General features: G+C 34.3%; 1 protein-coding gene across 4 annotated transcripts in view; it reads right to left on the reverse strand.

The window, feature by feature from the left end:
* FMN1 (formin 1) overlaps positions 1-25,990 on the reverse strand; it is a 189,882-nt gene that overhangs the window by 50,281 nt on the left and 113,611 nt on the right. For all 4 annotated transcript variants that reach the window (XM_071744341.1, XM_071744339.1, XM_071744340.1 and 1 more), the window contains 7 exons: positions 22,112-22,199; positions 12,395-12,456; positions 11,484-11,572; positions 6,734-6,863; positions 5,401-5,547; positions 2,769-2,828; positions 556-676 (listed from right to left, as the gene is read on the reverse strand). In XM_071744341.1, coding sequence (XP_071600442.1) covers positions 556-676; positions 2,769-2,828; positions 5,401-5,547; positions 6,734-6,863; positions 11,484-11,572; positions 12,395-12,456; positions 22,112-22,199 — 697 coding nt within the window. The remainder of the gene's footprint in view (positions 1-555; positions 677-2,768; positions 2,829-5,400; positions 5,548-6,733; positions 6,864-11,483; positions 11,573-12,394; positions 12,457-22,111; positions 22,200-25,990) is intronic.

The following is a 25,990-nucleotide window of genomic DNA, read 5'->3' on the forward strand; positions in this document are numbered from 1 at the left end:
CAGGACCTTGATTGATAGATGAGTTGGGTTTCTAAGCCCCTCTTTATAATAAACATTTAAAAATGTTTATTTTATGTCCCAGGGTGAAAATATTTTGAACTGGAGCTTTCCATTTCCCTTTTCCGAGTCTTGGCAAGCTGCTTTTTATTTCTATATTAATAGAATTCAACTTTTTCTTGTAGCTGTTAAATTGTTGTTATACATGTACTGAAGAAAGTATTTACGTTATGGAGCTAACAGGTATCTGTAGTTAAACACACAGTTCTGGAGAAGCCAGAGGAAAATTCAAACAAAACTACAGAAAATTTCAGAAAGATTTCTTTAGGGGCCTTTTGACTGTAAAAGGGAAAATTACTTTTCAGTGTCTTTACTTTCATTTTTATTGAGTTTGAATTTTTTTTTCTTTCTAATGTATGTGAGTAAATTGTGCCACAGTGTAAAAACTCTAAATGAATCAACACTATAAATCTAATTAGCAATAAGAAAACCTCATAAAGGTCACGTTTTAAATGGCACTTTGTTGTTAGCAGAACAAATGTGAAAGTTCCCAGTTACCTTCTAGATCTCTCTTCAGTTTCCGTAAGTCTTTTATTAGGTCTTCAAACTTAACTTGGGAGGCCTGGAAAAAATCCTGTGGTTCTGGTAAAGGAAAAATACTCTTGTCTGTTCCAGCTTCCTAAACAAACAAACAAACAAACAAACAGGCCACTATGAAAACTGAATGCACTTGCAGTGAATTTTTTTGTTTTTTTGAAGTATCATCTATGAAACATTATTATAAAAACTGCAAAAATAATATATCTTAAATCATCCATGCTAAAACAACAGAATTATATATATCATTAAAGATGAAATTCTGACCATCCTGAGTGCTGACATTTACTTTCAGATGCTTTAAAACAAACCGTGCTCAATTTAACTATAAAACAACACTGAACTCACAACACTTCAGTTCATCTTATATTAATAAAAATTTAGATAAATGATTAGAAGTTTCTTTAAAAAGGATAACATGAATGTCCATTTTAATGCAACAAGTGATCTTATGCCAAAAGTTTGTGGTTTCACTCCCTCCCAATTCATTAAACACAAACACACACTTTAAAAGCATAAATTGAAAACAATATTTATGTATTGCCTGAAATATTTTAAACAGAATAAAATACACAGCTGAAGGTTTAGATGATTAAATTAATCACATGGGTTAATGTCTGAATGGAACTCCTAAGTAGGTATCTTTTTTTTGGCACAGCAGGAAAAAAAATCAGAAATAAAACAAAACAAACCTTACAAGGTTCAAATTAATATCTCCAATGAAAATTTCACAAGTACCTAAATGGTATTAATATGACATTGCTGTGTGTAAGTATATACCAGTGAGTTTAACATACTATCTGTGCACAGATTTCATTGTATAGGAGATGCAATATTTTCCTAAACATAGGAACAATCACAGGTTAGAGAACTAACTGGTTTGTGAACAAAGAAAAAATAATTTTATTATTATAAGGAGATGAACATTCAGAAGGAAAAAAGTAAAATGGATAATATTTACACCATCTCTATATCCTCAGCAAAAAAAGATAAACTGTTTAGTTTTACAAAATTCCCTGAACTAAAATTATAGTATAGTAGAAAGTTTGCAGAAATATTAAGTATTTAAATAAAGTAATTAGAAAACATTAGATTCAGCATTATTTATTTTAAAAAAAGGAGAAAAGAAATATCCTATGGACTGAGAAACATTACAGGTTAGATGAAGTTTATTTTGTCATAAGGCTTTCTACAAGATGAATACTTAAGTAATGTCACTTTATCTCCCTGTTTAAAAGAAAAGAAAAAAAGAAAAAAAAGCCCAAGTACCTATCTAAGTATCTACTAGTTTTTTATCTTCTCTACACCTCATCTCCAGGAGCTGTTCCACAGGCTCCTGACATACAGGATCAGAGATCACAGAGTGGGCTGGGTTGGAAGAGGACCTTTAAGAACACCTAGTCCAACCCTCCTGCAGGGAATATGTCTTCACTTACTTAAGTTTTCAATTAGTTTAGCTTTAAGTCCTGGAAAAAATACTCATGACTTATCAATTCAACGCCGTTACATAAGAAATAAAAAGAAAAAAAAAGGAAAAAAAAGAACAAATTAGCAGTATTCAACCAGACACAGGACCACAAAAAATTAACACTAATCTTAGATTCAAAGAGTAGGTAAAGGCATCTCTTTAATATCAAGAATAAGCAATTACATACTTAAAATTAATTGTGATATTTTAATTTAGAAGAAAATAATTCATATTTTCCACTCAAAAACTTTGGGCACTGCTGATATCTATCAAAAAGCATCACAGATGTAATTCACCCAAAGCAGCAGCCGCATCTCTACCTGTATTTTCAACCTGTAACTTCATCCCCATCAGTTGCCTCACCTACTTTAACATATCAGCCTATCCACACTTCTGCCCTCCATTATCAGCACATCAGAACTACATTTACAGTGTGCCAGCACCCAGAAGTGAGATGACAGGACTGAAGTGACCACCTGGCCAGCCTGCAGTGGTTTGTTCCACAGTAAACAGAAAAAATTCCAAAGTTCTATCATAAAACCTGTAACAAATCTCAGGCCTACTGAGGTCCACAACTACTACAAGAAAATAAAAGCAATTTATTTTGTTCTTCCATTAGAGCTACTGTGTTCAGATGTTTAAAAAGTCAATACAAACTCTTTTAGAGCCATTTAAAGAATGCTGAGACAGCAAATGAGTCTTTTACCTTGTCACAATGGCGTAGGTAATAGATGACGACATAAGCCACAAGGTTAATACCATTATCCTAGGAGAAAAGAAATACATTATTAAAAATGTGTGTGATTTACATAATTTTGAGTGAAAGTTTACCTGTTTCAAAATAAATATATACTTATTTTAAATTGCTGTGACATTAATATTGCATTAATAACAAAAACATCAAACCTTCAAACCATGGACTTTACCATCCCACTACAGAACTTAGAGCTTTTTAAAATGTAAATACCAGGTAAGAAAATATGCACTGGAAGAAGGTGTCACCATATCATTTTCTAATAATATAAGTAATTGCTGAATTAATAATATTAATTTGAATAAAACCACAAATTAGTCATATTATTCCTGAATATTAACTAAATAATGCAGTCACCTCAAATATAAGGTGAACTTAAGTTTCTTGATTTCTCTCAATTCATCTATAATAATGATCTGAAAGAGGCACAGATATTTTTCGTATTTTACTCCAAATATAAAAACAGACAGCGTGTACCTAACACATATATTCCATGTGCTGTTGCCTTACTAATATGAATTTTAATACTCAATTTGTAATTACCATTTTCTTGGTCCTGCCTGCGAAAACTTTATGAAACAATTTTATTTTGTTACATCTCTTTGGCTCAGAATAAGCCACATGAACTAAAAGAAAAGTGTAAAACTAAAAGTTACACATTACAGGGTACAGTTCAAGGACATGAAAGAATCATAATATTGGGAATTTTATCTGGAATGTCTTTGAAGTTTTTTCTGGATGTGTTTTCATATTGTATATTGACAGGTAACAGAAGAAACATTTGTATATGAACAGTATTTGAATTCCTGTACAGAGCTGCCTCACCTATATTAGAGCCTGTAGCACATTAGATTTTATTAATATCATATACCATCAAAATTCTTAAATAAACCATTGTTGTCATGCAGACAAAGCCACTCTGCTTGTATAATGGTCTTACAACACAATGCTAACTCATTGTGACTCTTGAACATTTGACTGCTCTTTTATTTTATTTTAGAATACACTCATTGTTATATTTTCTATATGCTAAACCATAAAAACTATTACTGTAATTTAAAGAGTATTTGCAAAAGACAAAAAAACAGATTTTGAAGTGGTGAGCTACACTTTTAAAAGAAAGTCTCTATATCAAGTAACAAGGCTTCATCTGACAACGTATCATTTTTATGTGAAATTAGGGTTTTAACATTGACTCTTTACCTCAGCTTCTGGAATTCATCTTGCCTAGAAGCAATATGGCTTGCTGGCATTTCCCAAAAAGAGACAAGGGAAGGATACCTTGGTATTCAAATACTCAAGACCCTGAATTCTTTTCCCTCACAAATATGGTCTACCAATTACCCCAGAGGTTCTGTGTTGGCCTACAGGTTTTGGCCCTTTTAAGTTTTTAAGCATTTTGGAGACTAGTCTAAGCTAGTAATATCTTTATTTTGGCTACCAGAAAACTGTAAATTCTGTAATTTTTCTAGTTTGTTTTGCTAAGGAACAACTCTTATTCAGTGAACATTTCATTAAATGTGTTTTAAAACTTTGTTGTGGTATCCATAAGTATAATAAAAAGTTCCCAAAACATATTGCTTTCCTGCCATTGCCTGTCTCATCAATGCACTACTATCTACATGAAGCATCACCGAGAACAAAAGCAGTAAATCTACCTTTCTTACAGTTCAAGACAGTGCTTTATGTAGGAAGAGAGAAAAATGTGAAAATACAGGTGTTTTTCTCACCCTCCAAATCTCTACCAGCATCAGCAGAAAATTAAAAAAACTTCTTATTCTCTACTGCTTCATACATCCCTGTATTACCTAGGTGTACTCTGGCAGAAGATGACTTTGAGGAGTGTTTCCATTACCTACATTACCTATTACCACCCTCTCTGCCCCGCTGAAATAAGCAACGAAGTAACCTCATCTCAGAAGGTGTCCAGAGTTGAAGCCTGAATTTGATCCTAGCATGACTAATCAAAAATGTGCTAGGGTTCTCAATTTTTTACAAGATAATTTACTGCCATCTATAAGCATCTTCTCGTAGATGCCATTCAGAATTCATGCTCTACATCCATTTAAATCCCCACTGAAAATAGATTGTTGGGTCTGACACAATCTCTTCAAGAACTGAAATCCTGTATATTATATGCACATATTACCTTAGTGTATATGCTACACTGAACCTTTACTGATACTATGTATTTAAACCTGATTTTAAAACATTTTTACTGGCACAGAGCCACCTCAAGTTTAAGGCAAGAAAACATAATGGGGACATATACTGGACAAGAATTGAGCAGTCTGTGCTCTCTCACTTCTCTGTAACCTCCTGTAATTAAGTCTTAGCTACTACAGGAGACAGACAGCAGCCCTCACATTACATAATTATCCCAGGAGTACTGGAAAGGAGAAGCTTGAGATTATGGAAATATGCACATGAGCTAGAGATGAAAAGGTGGGAGGAAAAAGCAAGAAAATGGTACAAAGTACCTTTGAATGGTAACAAATGAGAGAACATTCACTATTGACAGATTATGGAAGGAAAAAAAAAAGATCACTTGACAAAAATTACCTAATTAAACATGAGTACTTACTCTGCTTTTGACATCCTTTAGTTTGGGGAGTATTTCCAAACCAAATCCATCAGCTTGACCTCGGGTCCTATTTCCGCCATTCATGTAATTTCCAAAAGCCAGAATCAAACCTAAAATTTCCTTTACACTCGTCATGTTCAGCAAAGCCTGAAAAATGGATACTAATTTGTAACTTCTGTTGGCAAAAAAATTCCAATGACTAACCAAAAAACAGTTGGGTTTTTTTGTTGTTCATTTGTTTTTCTTTTTGCTAAAGGTTTTGTTTCATGTTTTTCTTTACCCCTAGTAGGGACAAGAAGCTAAACAGTTACAAGTACAAAAGTTTTAAGAGAACCATTTATTGGGCTGTATCTTCCTTTATCTTTATCACATATTGTGTAGATGACAAAAAAATTATTGGAAAATCACTAAATTTTCTTAGTAGCCTTTAAAGACAAGAAACTCATAGGTCATGGCCACAGACTGGACCAGGTAGCCATTGTCATGGTCTCAGACTGGACTTGATGATCTCAGACACCTTTTCCATCCTCAATAATTCTGCAATAGTTTATTCTGTAAGCATAATACAGAGTAAAATAGATGTGCTATGTTTGCTGCCACCAGGTTAGGCTCAGACTGTCATATTCAGTCTGCTTCTTATTGTTCTGGTGTGCTGCAAATTCATGTTTCCACATTTAATGCAGATATATCAGGGTCAAGGACTAAATTACTATGCCTTAAAACAAAAGAAATCTAGAAACATGGTGGAGCACTAATAAATAATACTAATTTACAAATAAAGGCATCTATCTTGGTAACTGAGAATCTGAGGCCACAGGCCTAATTCTTAACTGCCTACATAGCCTTATACTATACATTGAGTATATTAATTGTATTGTGAGCTTCCCATAAGTAAACGGAGGGTAATACCACTATCCCTGCCTCATACAAAGTTGATTCCTTATGTATGTCTTTTTTGAAAAGGAAACACTAAGCAACTATTTTTAACATTAGAATATGCAAAGAACATGATAGACATCTATTGCTGATGTATGAACAGTGGCATGCAAAAAAGTATTAACTACTACTCTATTTAATGTGCAAAGTAATAAAAATCTGCCAGTCAAATAAAAACATTTTTTCCTATCAAGAGCACAGGGCATCACACATAACTAAACTTTCCTCGTTTCTCTTCTCTTTGTTTTTATAAGCAGTTGAAAAATTCATCTTAAATTTTTTTCTGAAAAGACAATAACCAGGATTAAAGTTCATTGCTTAAATTAGCAAAAATAACCCAGCACATGAATACTCTAAAATATATTTATATTTTTATTTAGCTTTCATTAGGACATACCTTGGAAACACGAGTTATGATATCAACTTTCCGGTGCACTGATGTTATTCCTTCAGAGAAAACTGACTGGAAGATAATACATTGAGCTCGTTCTGTGAAGTTGGGGATCTGAGATAACTCATATAAAAATCTGTGGAAGAAAAGAGTATTAATTAATCTTCATATTTCTTACCCATGGCGCACATAATGGATCAAAGCTGAAGTTTCATGAAATATATATGCTATCTTTTCTACTTTGAACAAAATCTGACAGAATTCATAATTGTTATAATTCTTCTTTGCAATGTGTCAAGAAATCATATTAGGAAAAAGGCAAATTATTATTGTTATAATAATCTATTAGTACCCCATCATCACATCTGCACAGTAATAAAGTGAAGAATGATAAGCCTAGATTATAGTTTAAAAAACAAGCAAGAAAAAACAGCAACAAAAATAAAATAAATGGAAAGAGCTTGAGAATCACAATCTATTTACTGTTCTCACTTATATGTATTGCTTTCCTTAAAAATGTGCCCAGAAATGGGGAACTCAATATATTCATACAAGGTTATTTCCTAATATAAAACGTCTGCCAAGAAATTTCCTCTGATGCTCAGCCTCAATTTTCTTTTTCAAATTTGCACCACACTTCCAATTATGCAGCATGTTTTATGGTTAGGGACCTAGTCATATTTTAGCTCTAAAATACTTGTATATTATATCTCTCTTCAGTCACAGTTCACAAAGTTACTGACTCTTTATTTGTCCTCAGCTATACACCTTCCTCATAAGGGTATTTCAGCTTTCTTCTGAATATTTAACTATTTGGTAAATAAAATAAAAAGAAACATACTGAACAACTTCAGTTTGGGTATCGCAAAATGAAAGCATCCTAAAGGCACGAGTAATTCATCCCTTTTCTTCAGTTTAAAATGTAAGAGCCTGGCTAAAAAATACAAGAAGCTTTAGCACTTCCTTTAATGACAAGGTTTGCACAATCTGCTTTGTGGGTTTTCAGTGATACACATGCTTTCTCAAAATTCAGAGACAGGCTGTCTTTTGCTCCACTATCACTGTACAGACATTTCTCTAATCTGTCTACAGATATCCTTAGAAGCCTCTTGATGCAATGCTGTACATCTTTTTCTACCTCACTGAATTATGGGAAATTTTGTGAGCAATTATCAATAATTCTTATAGAACTTCCTTTAATTATTTAAGCCAAGACATCTGATTCTCTTCCATAATAAATAATATCAATATCTTCAAATCTGCTTTATAAATTTCCCATGCATGCAATACTTCGCTGAATACATAGCAACTGTCTAAATAATCAGCACCATCCACCTGTGGATGATGTGGAACATTGGATTTTAATGGGAATGTATTTTTTTTTTCCTTCTTTTTCTTTCTTGCCTGATGAAACAATCTATTGTGAGAAAAGGATTGGGGAGGACTGGCTTGGCTCTTACTTACTTAAGCAGTGGGGAAAAAAAGAAATGCCAAGCTGGTATTAATAAAAATGCTTCCTATTGGGAATGAATGGTATTGCCAGGAAAAAAAAAAAGAAAAAAAAAGAAAAAAAAAAGGATACTTTGCACTTCGTGTGAGAGAAACAAAAGAAAGAAAAACCCAAACCATTTCACTGAAGTTTTAACACACATACATTTTATAAGTTTAAATTTTACAAGTCAAAAGACACATATTCTTGCCTTCTCTTTAAAAGGGACCTATCATACAATACACATATAATTGTGCCGTGAGTTGAAAGAGCATTAGCATAAAGAGAAAATCTCTCCAGATTTTGGAATTCAAAGTATTCAATGTAAATATCCAGTCTGAAAACTTTTAACTGAAATCTGTCACAAAAAGGAATCTTCATGCATACAAATGGAGTTACTACGAGTCCGTGATTATTGAAGATAAACCACCAGTTTGGGTGGATAACATTTTTAAAGAGAAAAAAAGAATCTTAGTTCTGTCATTGCAATTTTAGTCTGAGAAAAGTGCGATTTTGACTTAAAAAGTGACATGACTGTAACCTAACATTTTGATGAGTTTCTCATTGCTACGCTTCACACGGCCTAAAATAAACACAGAGATTTTGCTGCTCATCTCTGTGCAGTCCATTTTGCTCTTCTCTTGCATAAACTGTAAATAAAAAAATGCATTTACTTGAGTTTCCTATGAGAAGCTTGTAGTAAAGGACCTGAGAACACTTTCAAGCCAGGCTTGTTTTTAGCCTCCCAGGACATTCTTCCAGGTCATAAGCAAAGAAGGCTGATTTTAGAGAAGTAAACTGTTTACCAGTTCACAAGTATCTACATTTGAAGAGTACAAAATTTACAAACTTTTTTTTTTTTTTTTTGGAAAAGGCAGATCTAAACCTGCAAGCTTTTAAGTAATGCAGCAGGTTTTAAACAGAAGTCAAAGGAAAGTGGTCTTCAAAGAGAAGCAAATGGCATTACATAGACAGCAATTATCACTAGCTCACTACTTCTTGAATTCAAAGTATGTACAAACCAGAAAAGCTTAGAACCACATTTTGCTACTATTTCCTTCATTAGTATTTCTTTCACAGTAACAGAGGACTTCATGGAGATTATATTACAACTAGGTGAGTCTTGGAAAATAGCTAAATCATCTGTATCTTGCTAGCAAAGCCCCAAATTGTGGCCAATTGTGCATATAAATCTTGATCATGTTAATCAAGATTAACATTTTAACATTTAATCAATATTAACAATTTTAACATATTAGCATTTTAACAAGTATTATCATGAATCATAATTTAGGGAGCAGACTGTCATGTTGCTAACACAGTATGTGCCAACAACAGTTAATTTTACACACCAGCAAAATAAATCAAAATCACAGGTGCAGGAGAGCATCACTAATGCCACCAAAGCTTTCTATGTCTGGCACACCATATACTTTAAAATGGTTAGGGTTTCCTTTAGACTTCAGTGAATTTGTGTCTATGACTTCATTATAGTTATGCCTATTGCTAGTATTTTGCAACCATTTGAAAAATGTGTGCACTTTTGTTCTGATAATCATTAAAGCAAATAGATAAGGCTTATGCCCTGGATCAAATATTTTTAATCACAGGTACAAATTCTCTGTCTTTAGCCTTTTATGGAGGTAATATGCATTGTACAGTTCCACCAAATCACCAGTTCTGCATTTTGGTTGACATACAGGCTGACTTGGGCAGCAAAGCCAGCAGCACTGGATATTCTGAGTTTTCAGAAAGCACATTATTTTGGGAGTCCAATAACATCTATGTTAGTTCATCATCAGCAAACTGTTTCTCCTTTGAGGCAGCATTTTAAAAAGTTCGTTTTCTTAATCTATGTTGTTTAATAATAGGGTAGTTTAATAATGGCATAATTAAGACTTGCAGAGACAACAAAAGAGTAATAATTGATAAAAAGTAGCTTTTGTCTTTGACATTGCTATTTCACTCTGAATGATCAGGCAACTGCTTAATTTACAGTTCTTTACAGAACAATGATAGCATAAATCCAACTTTATGTTTAATTAAGATCAACCTCTCTCCACTATAATTAAACAGACCTTTTCTAACTCTAGAGTTATACAAGATTTGTATTCTGCAGAATACAAAATTTATTAATACTCATTTCACAGCAAACAGATTGCCAAAGATTCAAGCTCTGGAAAACATCAACTACTCACACAATGTATTCTTATGCCTCAAGCCAATGCAATGAAAGCCATAGACATGGGATGCAAGAACCAGCTAATCCACTTAGCAGATATTCATCCTCTAATGTCTTACTCAGGAATGACAGCCACTCTTAAGCAAGAGTAAGTGTGGAAGCCTCATCTCACAACACTAACCTGCTTTCTACTGGACAGTCACAAATGAGCACTTAGCTGCCTTGTGGTAGGAGGAAGAGGAAAGAAATTCTACTTTTCACCACAACATTTGAGTAGGAAAAAAAGGTATGGAAATGTAATACTTCCGACATCAACTAATTGTATGCTATCTCTGCTGTTTTGGTTCTTCCTCCCCCTACCATTTCTTATGCCAGAGACAGCAGAAAAGACAAAAACAAGCATGAGGGAAAAGGAAGCAAGAGGGCAGAGAGGCTTCAAGACAGGAAACTGCAAGATGATGGAAGCAGAAAGGGAAAAACAGCAAAGCAGCAGAAGAGAAGCACCACTTGCAGGCCAAAATCTGAAGTAAAATGTATACTAAAATATAATTCAGGCTTACTGTGGATTCTTATGACTAAGGTTTATTACAAAAGCTGGAGTAACACTTAAGTTTTGTCTCTTAACAGTCGTCACTGCCCACAACAGTCACAGGAGATGGACAGTGGAATCAGCCTGTTAGGTCTTCAGTCAGCATGACCAGTGTACCCTGTATCACCAAACCCCTCTGTTTGTATAGCTCTTTCAAATAATCAACAACCAAAATCAGGCTGGCCCTGCTTTATGACACATTAATTTAGCCCTAAAAGCTCTAGGAGAAGGATAAGCCTTTTACAAATGTGAGAATATAGTTCAGAAATTTTTATTGATTACAGGTTACACATTTTATCAGTCCTGGTAGTCCAGGTTGCTGTAATAAAATCTGTCATGTCTAAAGAAAGTTATATAATAAAGCAAAGCTTAGATCATGCCTTGAAATGCACAAAGGTTAAAAATTAGCTACAAAAAATTGTGTCAAAATCTTTTTTAACATATCAGCAAAGGATTTTACTATATAACATGAAAATGCTACAAAAACTTAGCTTACTGTTCTGGTTTATCCAGAAGCTTCAGTTCCTCCTCTTTTGAAGTCTGGTAATATTGCTTGATTTTCTCCAGTTCATCATTTTGTGCTCTCTGAGTGAATGAATATGAAGTTTATAATAAATAGTTAATAAGTAATATAAACACCAAATTAAAAAATATAAAACCCCAAATAAATATAAATAACCAATAAATAGTAATAAAATTTAAAACTACTAATTTAACTGTTTTTCTGCAAGTAACAACTATATTTTTAATTGGGAATCATTTAGATATGCAAAAGAAGGGCATAAAGATCCACAGTCAACTCCTTCAGTGCCTTGCAATGCCATTTACTGCCCAAGGCTTCACAGAAGAGCATCCTTGTAGAGCACAGTACTGCAGGTATCACTGTAAGATGCTTCACACAGTTTAGGTCAGAGATTTAGCTCAGGTATCTCTACAGTCAAGTGTCAATGTTTTGTTTCATGCAACTTCAGAGTCACACAGTACATGAATGCCATGCACTTTGTCTACTCAGCAACTCAGATAAGGAGAGCACTACACTAGCTCATGGTTACTGTTTCAGTCACATCTTGAATGAGAAAAACTCAAAATGTTAGCACAAAACAGGCATTAAGTAAGGACAGTATTATTCAAGCAGTTCAGGAGATGTTACACCTTTTGCTTCTTTTTAATCTCATTCCACAGGCACTTCAATGTTTTAAATTTCTGGCATTTAATAACCAAGTCAGTAAGAGAAATAAGCACTTTGATGGGTATTTTTTTGGTTACCTGTTTTATTACTGTTAAATTTCTTTAAGACTCTTCTATATAAGGTCTCTAGTCAAAAATGACAACATAAACCAAAAATTTATTTATTCTGTATCTGAAATACTATGGTAATTAGCCACAGCTTTACCTCAGCTTACTTACATTTTCATAAAGTGCTTCCAGTGTTTCCAGATCTACTACGGAGTCATCAACACACAATATAGCTGTATAGAATATAAACACAAATTAGATGCTAGAAAATATACTCAAGAATTCAACTCTATTGCCTGAGAAATGTACTGAAGAGATCTATCCTAGTTAAAGGACATACTTGTTAATATTTTATTATTTTCAGCATTTTATTTTTGTTCTGACTTCAAGTCACAGCACTCACACAAGGACTTACTATAAACTCCGTCTCAGGAAAATGGAATTTTCAGGAAATTTCCTCTCTAGTATACTTAACTGATTGAGTAGGTAGGCAGGCAGGACAACATGAGAAGAATAGAAAACAGACAATGAACAGCACAAATTTCACAGTGGCTTAGAAGGGGGGATGAAAAATAGTTGAGAGTTAGGGTACTCAGGTCTTCCCATGTGCACAGAAGATAAGGGAAATACGAAAACAGAGAGATCTGCTTGTCTTGGGGGTAGCAATCTTCAGAAGCAGAAAAGCAAAAGAATTTGCAAGATTTGCAAGTTGCAAATTTGCAAGTGCAACAGATTATTCTACAGGTTTTTAAAGGTATATTCATAAAGTGTCGCATTTTGAGTTCACTTTCTCCACTAGAAAACTACCCACATGAGAGTTAAATACTTTTAGACATCACACAGAGACACCTAAAGTATAACCTTCAATGATTAATTATGCAACTTTATAAAAACTAAAAAGTCTCAAAATGTTTCCTCTCAGTTCCGAATCTTAGTGCCTTTTGAATTTATGGCATCAGGTGTTTTGAACATTTAAAAATTCCATTACAGATTAGGCAATGTATTGAGATTCTTCTGAAAACTAAATATGATTGGTCCACACAGCTTTCTAATGCTCTAAAATGTCAAATTCCAGTAATAGAAATAACTTTGAATGCTTAATTTTCATGAAACCAGCATTTCATGAAGATTTATAATGGGACTGAGCACAATCACTGAACTCCTGACTTATAATTAAATATTACTGAACGTTAATGCCAAAAGAAACAAGCTTGAGGCCACTATCAATTTCCCACATAACCAGTGACTCAGCATTAGGCAGCACCTAATAACTTTTAATTTCAACTGTATTATACGTTTTCAAAGGAAACTTGACTACTTGTGCTTTTAGAAGACTTTAAAAGCTCTTGCTGCATTTGCAATCTATGTTTGAAAAGGGGCAAGGCATGCATCTTTAAATAATTATTTAAAAGTAATAAGCTTTGGCCTGGCTCTTCCACCTACCCCATGATTTTACATTGTGAAATTAACCAGCAGGCTAGTAAATTTTCTCTGTGGCAGACTAATTAATTTTATTAAAAGGTCCAATGACATTTAGAATGCTTTAAAATTCTGCCTGTCAAGTATGATTCCATCTGTTGGTATTACACCTTGGTTAGAAGTAAAGAACTATATAGAAGACAGTATCAGTGAAAAAAAGCAATCTCTCCAACTATTTTTGTCCTATTAGAAAGATTCAAAACAAGGCTCAAGAGTGTACCCAAATTTAAAGCCTGAATAACAGAACCTGACAAAAATCTTTGTTTAAAGGAAAATCATTAGGCATTCAATCCATGAGATGATCTGCTGGTTCTTGGAAGATGGTTGCACAAGTTGCCTTATCATCTGTATTAGCCAACAAAATCCCAACAGAACCTTAGATTGGAGAACTGAGGACTGTTTTCACAATCTAATATATTTAATTAAGATTTTTAAATACACGTATTAGATAAAAGCAGTCCCCCTCGTCACTTCACTTTTATCCTTTTTTTTTTTAATATTTTGAAATCTTCTTACCAGGAAAAATTTATTTGTCCATAGTTATCTAGAAAAGCACCTTGTTGGAGGTAATTGGAACTCACACTACAAATGCAAATAATGTAACTTAGAGTAGATTTTTTTCAGTGTGGAACTATTACAATGAGAGGAAGCAGTCTGAAAAAAGAACACCTTAGTGAGAATATCAAGATTTGCACATCCAGCTGAAGTTTGCAATCAGAGATTTGTCACCAAGTAGGGCCCAGTATCACAATTTGGTTTTTAATGCTATCTTTTCTTGCCCATGTTTCTGTACTCAGCAACAGCTCTAACAAATCAGCATTGTTTTGAAGTGACTTGATAAAGGAAAACATGTTGAGATTAAAATAATAAAATACAACTTGATAAATTAACATACTTTTAACAGAAATAACAATAATCGTATTAAGATACTTTAATAATAATTATTTTCTGTTTTGGACAACATGTGATTGCTATACAACCTGCCCTAATATTATAGGGAATGTCCATGCAGACAGGCTACAGTTAAAATTCTACCCATATTACTCAATTCAGTGATAACTCAAAAAAAAAAAGCCTAATAATGCCAAAATCACATAGACTCCTTTATTTCATCTTTATATATCTTAGTATTTTAGCCCTTAAATCTTTTTTTATTATTATTCAAAATGATCAAACTTAATGCCACACACATTTGGAGCAGAAGACAAAAATGAAAAGAGGTAAAATGAAGATTAGCAAATTTAAAAAAAATAAGTATTGATTTTGAAATGGTGGAAGAAATCCCAAAAATTCACAGGTGTCTTAGCTTTCTTCATGTTGTTCTTAAAATATGTCATGTGTAATACATTCACAGTATGTTGTATAAATTAACTTGAATTGGAGCAGCTGAAACACCCCCACTACACTAGATCAAAGAAAGTAATTACTTTACTTTTTACTCAAGAGTTACAAGGAACAAAACCTTAATTTTTCAGTGAGAAACAAACCCCAATTTCAGTAATATGGATACAAACAGTATTAAAATGAATAAAAATCTTCATTTTTTTTCAAAATATTCTTCCTGATACAGTCAATTTAACGGTGATACTTTACTAGAGTAGTAAATCTCATTATAGCAAGACTCCCATAAGTAATATAGGTTAAATAAATCTTAAATCATAAATCTACAAAAGAGGCTTCAAAACAATTAATAGCTATTCCAATATCAATCATCATCGGTGGTTTTTACTTTTATCTTGCTTTCTAGTTAGCTGTCTTTCTTACACTGTCAGTTCAGTTTGAATATTTCACCTACACCTCACAATATGTTGAAAGGAAGTAGACTCATGCTGTGAAAAGCTGGTAATTTTATTGGGTTCCTCTACCTTTAAAAAATCTGTTACTTGGCCAAGTCTGGTTTCTGAGATCCTTTTTTGCAGGGAAATTGAGGCAAACATTTTTATGTGGCCTATGGTGTCTGCTCACAACAACAAGAATTTATACACACCAGGATCATTAGTGCAGGGTTGCACCCATTAGGATATAATAACAGTCAGCTAGGACAAAAAACAGAGCAGTATCATGCATTCAAACTAACAGGCACACATAAAAATACTTGCCAACTACATTTTGCATACTAAGAGTATTGCTTTTAATATAAACTTATACCAGAGGTTTTTAACAGACTTAGATTTTTTTAAAAAAAAAAAATTATCTGTAAAAAACATATTCCCTACTAAACAGATTTTTCCCATGCTCTTGTTTTATCACTTCAAAATGTAAATCAAAGAAAAGCAGAGAATTTAAAGCACAGTCAGTGCAGTCTACATACAACTATAGAATTTAAATATGAAAAAGATACATCTCTCATCTTAACCAGATTAAATACCAGTGGCCTTAAGGCTGACTCTGATATACAGCCTCACTGCTACTAAACACATTTTGGTTAAGTCAGGATTTAAGTCCTGCTGACAGAGCTTACATATCCACAGCAGTATTAAACCATTTAATGTGACAATTAAACTATAAAATATGAAGAAATCACCCTATCTGGTCCCTGATGATGAAACAGAAATATGTTATTTAAATAGAAAGAGCTAGCCAAAGGTATATTTATTTGACCCAGAAGTATTTCATTGCTTCATATAGTACATTTTGCTGACTAAAGCTTGATTTCATGAGAATACAAAGCCTGCTACTGGGAAATTTAAAAATTGAGACTGATCTAGTCAATTAGAAAATGGCAAGGATTTTAAAACAGAAATGATACCTACCTGGCAAAACTGCATACAGTATCCAAATAGCTCTGATTTACTTCTGATAAATTGGTACATTTTAAACTTATTTAAAGGTTTTATCTAGTATTTAACTACGTTTTTAAAATAAAAAACATTAAAATACACATTACAAAGAAGCATAATGGGCACAATGTACATACAGAAGACTAAACAAGCTCAACTCCAGCAAGATGTAATGAGTGATAAACTGGCAATAATGTTAACCTACTCACAACAGGCTGGATGCCCAGGGCAGATTCACAAAAATCTATGCTGTAAAGTTTCTGGAACAAAGAAAATAACTTTCAAAGAAAATTGTTTCCCAGCTTCTGAGATGGGCATGCAGCTATCTCTGTACTTCATGCATAATCTACAGTGTATATACATTGCCTACATGAAATATTCTCTGTAGGTGGAAAAGTCCTACAACTTTGGAATAACAGCTTTTAAACGTTTACCATCTATATTTACATCCTGCAAAATATTTTAGTTGAAACCCCAATAAAAGTCTTTTCACACTGTTCAAGTAAGAAATATTAGAATGCATCTATCTTTATCCAGAAGTATTTCCCTAAATATAAGAGAGAAGGAACTGTGAAACTATTTGTGCTGCACAATATGGTTGCAACATGAATTGGAACTTCAAAATTCGGAGCACACTAAGGTCTGCAGATTAGTGTTGCTTTAGAATAGTTTGCCTTATAGATATAAAACATTCTAAAAAAAGTTCCTGGTTAACAATGATACTGTTCTCTGCAGTCTAGATGGGCCATAAACCAGAAGCTGCACTAAGGGAATGCAATCTATTTATAGAACTTCCATGGCCTCTCATTAGAGGAAGACCATACAGAAATCCCAGGATGATTAGAAACCTAACACAGTATTAGAATGATTACTAGCTTGATCAGTCTGGGTGAGTTAATCTGCATTCACATTCTTCCAGTTATTTACTCCAACATGTTAACAGTGGAGGGTCAATCACGAAGTTGGAGAAGACCAATAAAACACTTTTCGACTGGTTAATTGACAACAGCATCATAACTGTGCTCTTTCTGCAAAGTCTGTGCCCACCTACAGTGACACACAAACAATTTTGATTATTAGGGGTATGATGGTTACTTGCAATCCTCACCCTCAGAACATCATTACTGTGACACTGTAGTATTATATTCTGTATTTGAAAAGTAACCAGAGAAAACCCAATGTCGACTCCCTGGTGTGTTCAGGGCCAGGCTGGATGGGGCTGTGAGCAGCCTGATCTGGTGGGAGGTGTCCCTGTCCATGCAGGGGGTTGGAACTGGATGATCTTCAAGGTCCCTTCCAACCCAAACCATTCTATGAGTCTATGAATGAAGGTAAATCTACAAAAGCAAATGTCATGACCTGGCCTTTTTTAGCAAAACCCACTCAAATGCATCTCACCTAAGTGTAATCACATACATTTCTGTAATATTTTCAAAACTGTGCCTCTGCACAGATATTTACCTTGTTGGTGAACACAAGGTTGTTCCAAGTGCACAATAAACATAACAGGTCCCCAATTACAGGCTGGTCAGTGCTACTCTGATCTAATAAATGGAATGTCAAACATTTGATTTAACTGCTAAAAATCCAGGAAAGGAAAAAAAGCAGCAGGGCTAAACTAACATTAGAAACAGTCTCAATGCCAAACAGGCTACATTCTGGCAGTATTGCAGTGCTCCAGTGTTACTCTTGCCTTGGTGAATGTACAAGCAATGCCTGCAGATGATCAGCATGAAGTAATACAGCACTTGATTGCTACAAAGAGTGCAATAAACTATAAAGCATGCATCTGCTGTGATTTATCATATCTCATAGATTTGGTCCCAGGGAAAATACACCAATATGAGAGACTCTCTGGTTAATCCATCCTGATGGAAATCAGGGGTATTAGACAGTGAAGTATTTCCAGCAATGTACAGATAAAGAACTTCTGGTGCCCCACAATACATCAGTGGCAAAAGGAGTATTATGGAGGAAGAATTGGAAGAATCACTCCTGTGGGCATAGGCATCACCATTTATTTCATCCACATCCCATTTCTGTAAAATAAACTTTCTTCATCTGGACCGCCCCACAATTTTGCCTCTTTACACTTAAACAAAGATCTCAGTAGCTCATAGGAAGCCAGCACAGATGGACATATGCTGCAGAAAAGAGGATTAGTATGTGTTTTCCAGTATCCTGCTATTGTTAGCTACTATATTAGGAACTGCCTGAGTGACTATAATGTTTTCCTACAAGAAGCTGGGACCCGTGCCCACAGAGGGTCTTTACATACAGTTATAATCAGCATTTCCCATTAGAAACAGAACTGAAACATCTCATTGTGGATTGAGTTGCAATTTTTCAACAGCAAAGCCACACAAGTAGTTCTGAGCCACCATTTGTCTCTCAATCTGTAATTTTTCAGTTGAACCATGACATGAAAAGACAGAAGCACACTGATATGAAATGGAGATTATTTCTCTAAGCATGTAATGTTAAAGCATGTTCCTCACTTAACAGCTGAGCTCCACTTCTCCTCATCTCTGCTTCATAAAGGTTTTAAAAACATGCAAATATAAGCCTTGATAATAATGCTATGCAATATTTTATTATTGCTATTTGATTTTTAGATACAAATAAAAATCTATATGGCATCCTGACACAGATTTTCTGGTGCTTCTTCTGCTCAGGAAATTAATATTAGTATTGGTCTAATCAGAAAGCATATTACCCTCTTCAGTACTGGATTCACCCATGAAATTTGTTACGAGTTCTCAGAACATTACAGCATCTATGATTTTTCCTCCTCTCCCACCTACAGAAAAGCTGAGTATTACAAGTGCAGCATGACAGTGTTAACTTTCCTTCTGTATCACATAAACCCAACACCAGCCACAATAATCATTCAGTTTTACATTGTCTTCTCCCGGGATACAGCAAGAATTTACATTTATCTGAAAAGGATGAACTTCAGTCTCTCAAACACGTTCCCTTCCCGAAGTGTGGCAGCTGGCTCATTATCAAATGCAAAGTGAAACATCTGGGTGCCAGATACAGTCACTTGTTTCTTTTGCACCACTGAGCTCTCTGCAGAATATGCTGTGAGGCTATTTACTTTCATTTGAGAAGATAATCCTACAGATCCACAAATATCATTATTTTAAAGAAGGATGTAATATTTCTTGTGATTACTCTTGCTTTATCTTTTCTACAACTTTGCATACATCTGTATGCACAGATCAGTTCATTTGAGGATAGCTTTACTATATCTGTATTTCTGTAACTGTTACTTAAGACAGAGTAACCAGAACTATCTACATTGACAGTTAATTCGTATATTGCTTTTCAACAAACATGGTCAGAAAAACCTGAAATAACATTATATAACTTCAAGCTTCTTCATTCTCTGTTGCATGCTACCAAAGACCATTAAGTTTTCTTTCACATACTTAATTATGAAATGGAAACAGGCTTGAAAAAAGTGATGCACACTTCACTTTCATGTTTCTTAGAGGCAGTTCTTTGTAACTTCACTTTGTAAAGGTGTAACTTTTTTTGGTTAGGTGTTGTAATGAGCTATTTAACTCATCATGATCTTTTTTTCACCCACTATGTTGATCACAGATGTCTTCAAATAATTTGACTGCTGATAGGCTGGACTGCACACAAATTTAAGTGAAACTAAATACTAGTGGATAAACACACACTAAAAGAGAAACAAGCATAATTCTACAAGCATAAGTCTTCATTGTTCTTCATAGTAGTTGCATTTCTACAGTTCCTTTCTACAGAACAGATGTTTTCCCTGAGTCTAGTGAACTGGTTTTGTTCCCTAGATAGTCTCTGCACACAGACCTTGATTAGTCACCCATCCTGCTTTCTAAAACACATTTTAAAAAGAAGTTCCACTAACAGTATTCTCAGATCCCATTTGCATCTCCTAGCTGTTCCCATAAGCAAGAGGCAGCATAATCCTATTGCTGCCTTGAGCAACACGTGGTGACAGGCCAGTCATTTGCTACCTCAGAACAGAGAGGGTGATGAGTTATAAACCTTTCTTCAGTGACAGCACTTGCTTTGGAGCCTCTCTTCTACCAAAACTCTAATTTTCAACAAAATTCTAGGACTACATTGCTATGACTACAACTGCAAATAAAGTAGTCTTTAGAAATGGATTTCTAGACAGCAACAGTTGGTGCAGAGGATCCAGTGTTCACACTATACAGATTTCAGGGAGTTTTAACTATCTCTTATCTGATTCTGTGGAATAAAATCCTGCCATAAGACTGCTCTCAAGCTCCTGGAGAGCATCATCTCATTTAATTTCATTCTGAAGGATGTTTGTGCATTCTGAGACCACTCTACCTTGTTTGTCAATGCAAACGCTGCACAGGGGACAACCAGAAGATTTGATTCATGAGAGTACTGCTGAGTCAAGCTAAAATTCTAGTGTATACATACCCAAACATTTGACTTAATTTTTCCTCTTAAATGTGGTATAAATTGGCCAGAGGATTTCAAAAGCTATGGAAGTACAGCGAATGACAGAGAAAGAGACAGAGATATGTTCTATTTTAGTAGAACATCATGGCATGGAAAATAAAAAGTCAATAAAACATCTCTGAAGATGCTTGAGGCTAATACCCAGTCTTTATAATACAGCTGCTATCCTATCCTCTGCTGCTGTAGTTCCTGCCAGCAAATTATTCAGACCTATAAAAACAGCAGATTTTTTCCATCTCTTTCTGATACCTTTCATGCAATACTGGCAGGCAAACAGTTATTCCTTCTTTTCGTTGTTTCCCTCCATCTCAAGAGACATCTGTAAGCCCTCATGCTTTTTAAGTGCTAGAAGCTCAAAGGCTCTTCTGAAATTAATAATAATCAATGCCAGCAGCATCTCAACACCCTATCCAGTATTTGCATGTGATGGAGGGAAAACAATAGGAAAAAGGAGACATTCACTTGAATTCTTCCAGCAGTTGTTTCAAATGGTGAATATTTTCTTTTTTTTTTAATGTGAAAAAGAAAAAACAATATCTTTAAGTGGTATCTTTTTAAATGCAGAACACAAGCAGAATCTGAATTCCCCAGTGTGCTAAAAAATCTGTATTTGTCTACAATTGTATTTTCAAACACGGAGAATTTCTACCACCAATGGAATTTATACACCGAGTCACTGAGTAAACCCTGCACTTTGAAAAAAGCCATTCACTGGTAATCTTTGTGATTGCTACATTTTAACTGCATCAGTTTAGGATGTATGCTTTCTGCTTCTAATGAAGCAAAATTTAAACATTCAACAAACACTGACTGCATGTTTGAAACCCTGATTTATATGTAAGCCCTCCATTTAATTTTTGCCAGTGGAGGATTTGCTTTAGAAAGCAGAAGGAACTAAAGGGGAGGTTTTGAGGAAACACAGTACTGAAAGTGAAATGTGTACTGAAACAGTAGAAGAAGGAGTCATACCTAAATTCTACTCCGACTATTTAGATCAAGCTTTTACATATGCTGGAATATACAGGAAGAATGATTCTTCTGATATCTTAAAGAGACCTATATTCAAAGCACACTCCATAATGTATGAAAATGTATGTGAAAATACCCATGCAAATATGATAATATAGTGAGGAACATTTACCTTGTTGAATATCCTTCATCTCCAGGTGTAAACTGGATATCAAAATTCCTACTGTTTGAGACCGCTTTCCATCCAACAATTTGATGATCTAGAAAGATGATGCAGAATGATCTTAGATCAAGTGAACACTCTACAGAGGACTCATTCACGTTAATGACAGAAGCTAATTTGTGAATTGAATTCAGTATCTCACCAAACATCAAATCTTTTTATTAACTAATCATGGTAGTAAGACCTTCACCTTATCTCTACACTCTGCACCATAACAAATGGCTGATAAGCTTGAATTCTCATCAAGTCAAGTAGGGGGGGGAAAAAAGGCACATCAAGCATTTACTCTGGAGAGAACAACTATTTAAGACACTCTGAACATATCACAAATTCCTTAGTTTGTCTGCTAGTTTGTATTTCAGTGTGACCACAACTAAGTCCATTTGACAAAGGATCAATCCCTCAGCAAAAAAATGGAGAATTGTCTTCTTATGCCTTCCCCCCTCAAGACTATTTCTGGAACAGTGGTGGCTACAGAAAGGATTTCTTTAACTCGTCTGAATGTGCTACTTCTTCACAAAGATTTGAGGATTTTATTCACATTTTGGGTAACAGACACATTCAGATTTTAATCTTTTCAGGTGTCAGTTGTGGAAAGGGAAAGAAAAAGGACGGAGGGAAACCTTGAGGAGGTTATTTTGGACAGTTGAAATTGGTGATACCAATTTATGTCCATAAAAGTAATGAAAAGTAAGCAATCAGAACTTTACAAGTGTAGCTCAGATGCTTGAAACATCAGAACCAAACAGTGATTGGACCTTTGGTGTTAGGATTTTGGTTTATGTCACAAGAAAGGTGTGGTGGCAGCATATCTCAACATACAGCACTATTATTCTTCAAAATAAGAAATGTTCAGATCCAAGCATTTGTCTTACTTTGCAGTGTTTATGAATAAATATTATTACAAACACAAACTCATATGCAAAGTTAAAACTAGTGGTTAAGTTTTCCCTGAATTTATATTCCTGAATATTAAAACAATATGAATACACTTAAATATGAAAAAATTGATAGTTATGTATCCACAATTAACTTTCATAGGCAAATGACACTAATATTTGGATATTTTATAATAATAAATACTTGAAGTAATTATCTCTTATGCCTGTAGTATTTTTATTGATGCTCACATTGCAGACACTTAATTAAAAAATTTATATTAACTCATACAAATGTTTCTTTTGTTTAATGGGATTTAGGAATATTTAACTGTACGACTACTACTACTTAGTAATGCATACCACTACATACTACTACTACATACAACTACATAGAAGTAAATCTGTAGTTGAAAATTACAGGAAAAAGATAAATTGTAGGGACATTTTCACTTAAAAACACAAAGTTAGCTTTTATAGAGTACTGAAATTGGTCAATACCTAACAAGTTGGAACACGTGCTTCCTTCCAACTAAGATCTGACAGATATTTTATGTACCTGTTTTAGGGATGCTTCAGTTAATGAACTTATGTTACAGTATGATGGTGCATTTTCTGCCAAAACTAGAAATAAAGATTATATTGAAACTCTTCTTCAGCCTATAGGTACATCCAGTCTGCTGGATATTAGGAAAGGAATACTATTGGAAATGTTTTCTTCAAATGAGAAAGCATCAAGGCTATTTACCTCCTGAGTACACAAGCAGACAACATGATTTGGCTTCCAGTTACCATAAATAAACACTCTGTAAGCATCATATCCTGCTGACTGTGATTTTTCAGAGCAAAGGTAAGTAAGTGCTTTCCATGAATTTGCTGAACTCCGCAGCACATTAACTTCTTACAGGGATAATTACAGGCTTGAGTAGTTTGCAATTTGTATTGCATTCACTGACCTCCACATTGACCTTGTTCAGGGGCAAATTCATAGGTTGTCATAAACCCTATTAGACATGCCTATTTTGAGGCAAAACCTTTCCAGACTACAGCCTTTGTGGACAATATGACATTTGAAATTGTTCCATTAAAGTATTTTTAAGTGCTAATATATTCTCCAGATATGTTAAAACTAGCTCAGCATTGCTAGATTAGTGAGAAAAAGCTTTTAATGAAGATTGTGTATTATTTTAAAAGCTAAACCAGAGGCTGATGTTTTAAAATGGCCAGCAAACTGTATGTTCACATGCATTTTAGCCAAATGTACACATGGTCACAATTACTGGGCATCACAGTGACTCAGACTACCTGAAATAGCTTCAACCAACTAAAATCTGTATCTGAAGTCTACTATTTTATTCATAATGACTTTTTTTTCGTACATTTTTATAACCAAGTTGAAAGATTTTGAAATAAACACACACACACACACACACATATATATATATAATCAGTGGTTAAAAAAACAAAACAAAAAAAAAACCCAAACACCTTTTCAGAAATACTCATTTTAACCTAAGTTATGGTTATTCTGGGAAAGTCATTGGCAGGGAATGAAATATATGTGAATTGTATGTGAATATATTTGTGAATTCCAAATGGGAAGGAGACAAAAAATCAGCGCTTTTCCAGGTCACAAAAAACGTATGGCAAATTAAATGAAAGTTTGTAGAGACTGCACTGAACTATTTAATATATACTTTTAAAAGACAAATCACTGATCACCTCTCAGCATATTGGGACTTGCTTGGAGCTGGCAGTGACAGGTAAGCAGCCCAAATCCAGCTGATGCCAGTTGATGCTGCTGTGCCAGCTGGCAGGGTTTCCCAGCTGCTGCCTCCCTTCCAGACTATGAATGTTCCACTGTAATGGGTGCAGCACCTTCTGGCACACTGACAAAACTGCCCACTGGTGCTAATTCATCTAATTCACTGATCTATAACATTATTTGCTCTATGTGGTTTTCCCCAGCTACTAATGTTATTAAGTCAGCAGGTTTGCTGTACGTGCCACTTCTACATCTTTCAAATATTTATTTCTAAGTTAAAAGTGGAGACATACTGAAACTTGAATATATCCATAAGTATTCTCTCATTGCCATTAAAAGGTGATTCTCTAATGCAGCCAGAAATTTACTTCATTAAATATTATATGACAGGCTTCCCTGTTTTGTCTAACTGGAATGTCTACATTCTACCCCTAACACTTACTGGTGCTGAAATCTCAACAGATTCAGTTTACTTTAGTGATTAAAAGCTAAATCCTTCCTCCTGCTGGTGTATGGATCCTTTCCATAATATTTAAATCTATTGAGAGGAACAAGAAGCTAAAAAGGCTGTCCTGCATATCAATATTTTCTTCCATTCCTACTCATTAACAGTGGGAAGTCAACAGCCTGGACCTATTTTCAGTAGTCTGCTGAAATCCTGTTCAGAGAACATCCTGCACAAGACACATGTAAGTGTGCTCCTCAAGCCATCTACACAAACACTCCAAGAGTTATCAATGAAATTTCAGAAGCTTAAGACTAGACATTAGCTCTTCTTTTCCTACTCAAAAGAGAGCCAAGTTTAACTTTTTTTTTTTTATATTTAACATGGATGAACCATAGCTTTGTATTTTTTAAACGTTTTAAAAATATGTTATGAGACATGCAAATCTATTTGCAATTCCACTGGATGAAACAACCCCACTATTTTTAGCCTCTTGCTAATGGACAAGCAAATGGCAATTACTCAGGAGTAAGAAATGATATAGTAAGAAGGAAGTAAGAAATGATGTAGTTCATATCAAAATAGTAAAAACAAGATAAACCCAGTAAACAGGTATTTAACCTTTAGGGATATTTTCCCATATCCTACATGACTGCAGAGCTTTGTGGTAAACAAGGAAATGCCATATTCATTCTTAAGTGTCTCATTAAAAAATAAAAAGAAAGTGAGAGTGCCTCGGA

This window comes from Heliangelus exortis, chromosome 5 (assembly GCF_036169615.1).
Source record: "Heliangelus exortis chromosome 5, bHelExo1.hap1, whole genome shotgun sequence".
In the NCBI taxonomy this organism is placed as follows: Eukaryota; Metazoa; Chordata; class Aves; order Apodiformes; family Trochilidae; genus Heliangelus; species Heliangelus exortis.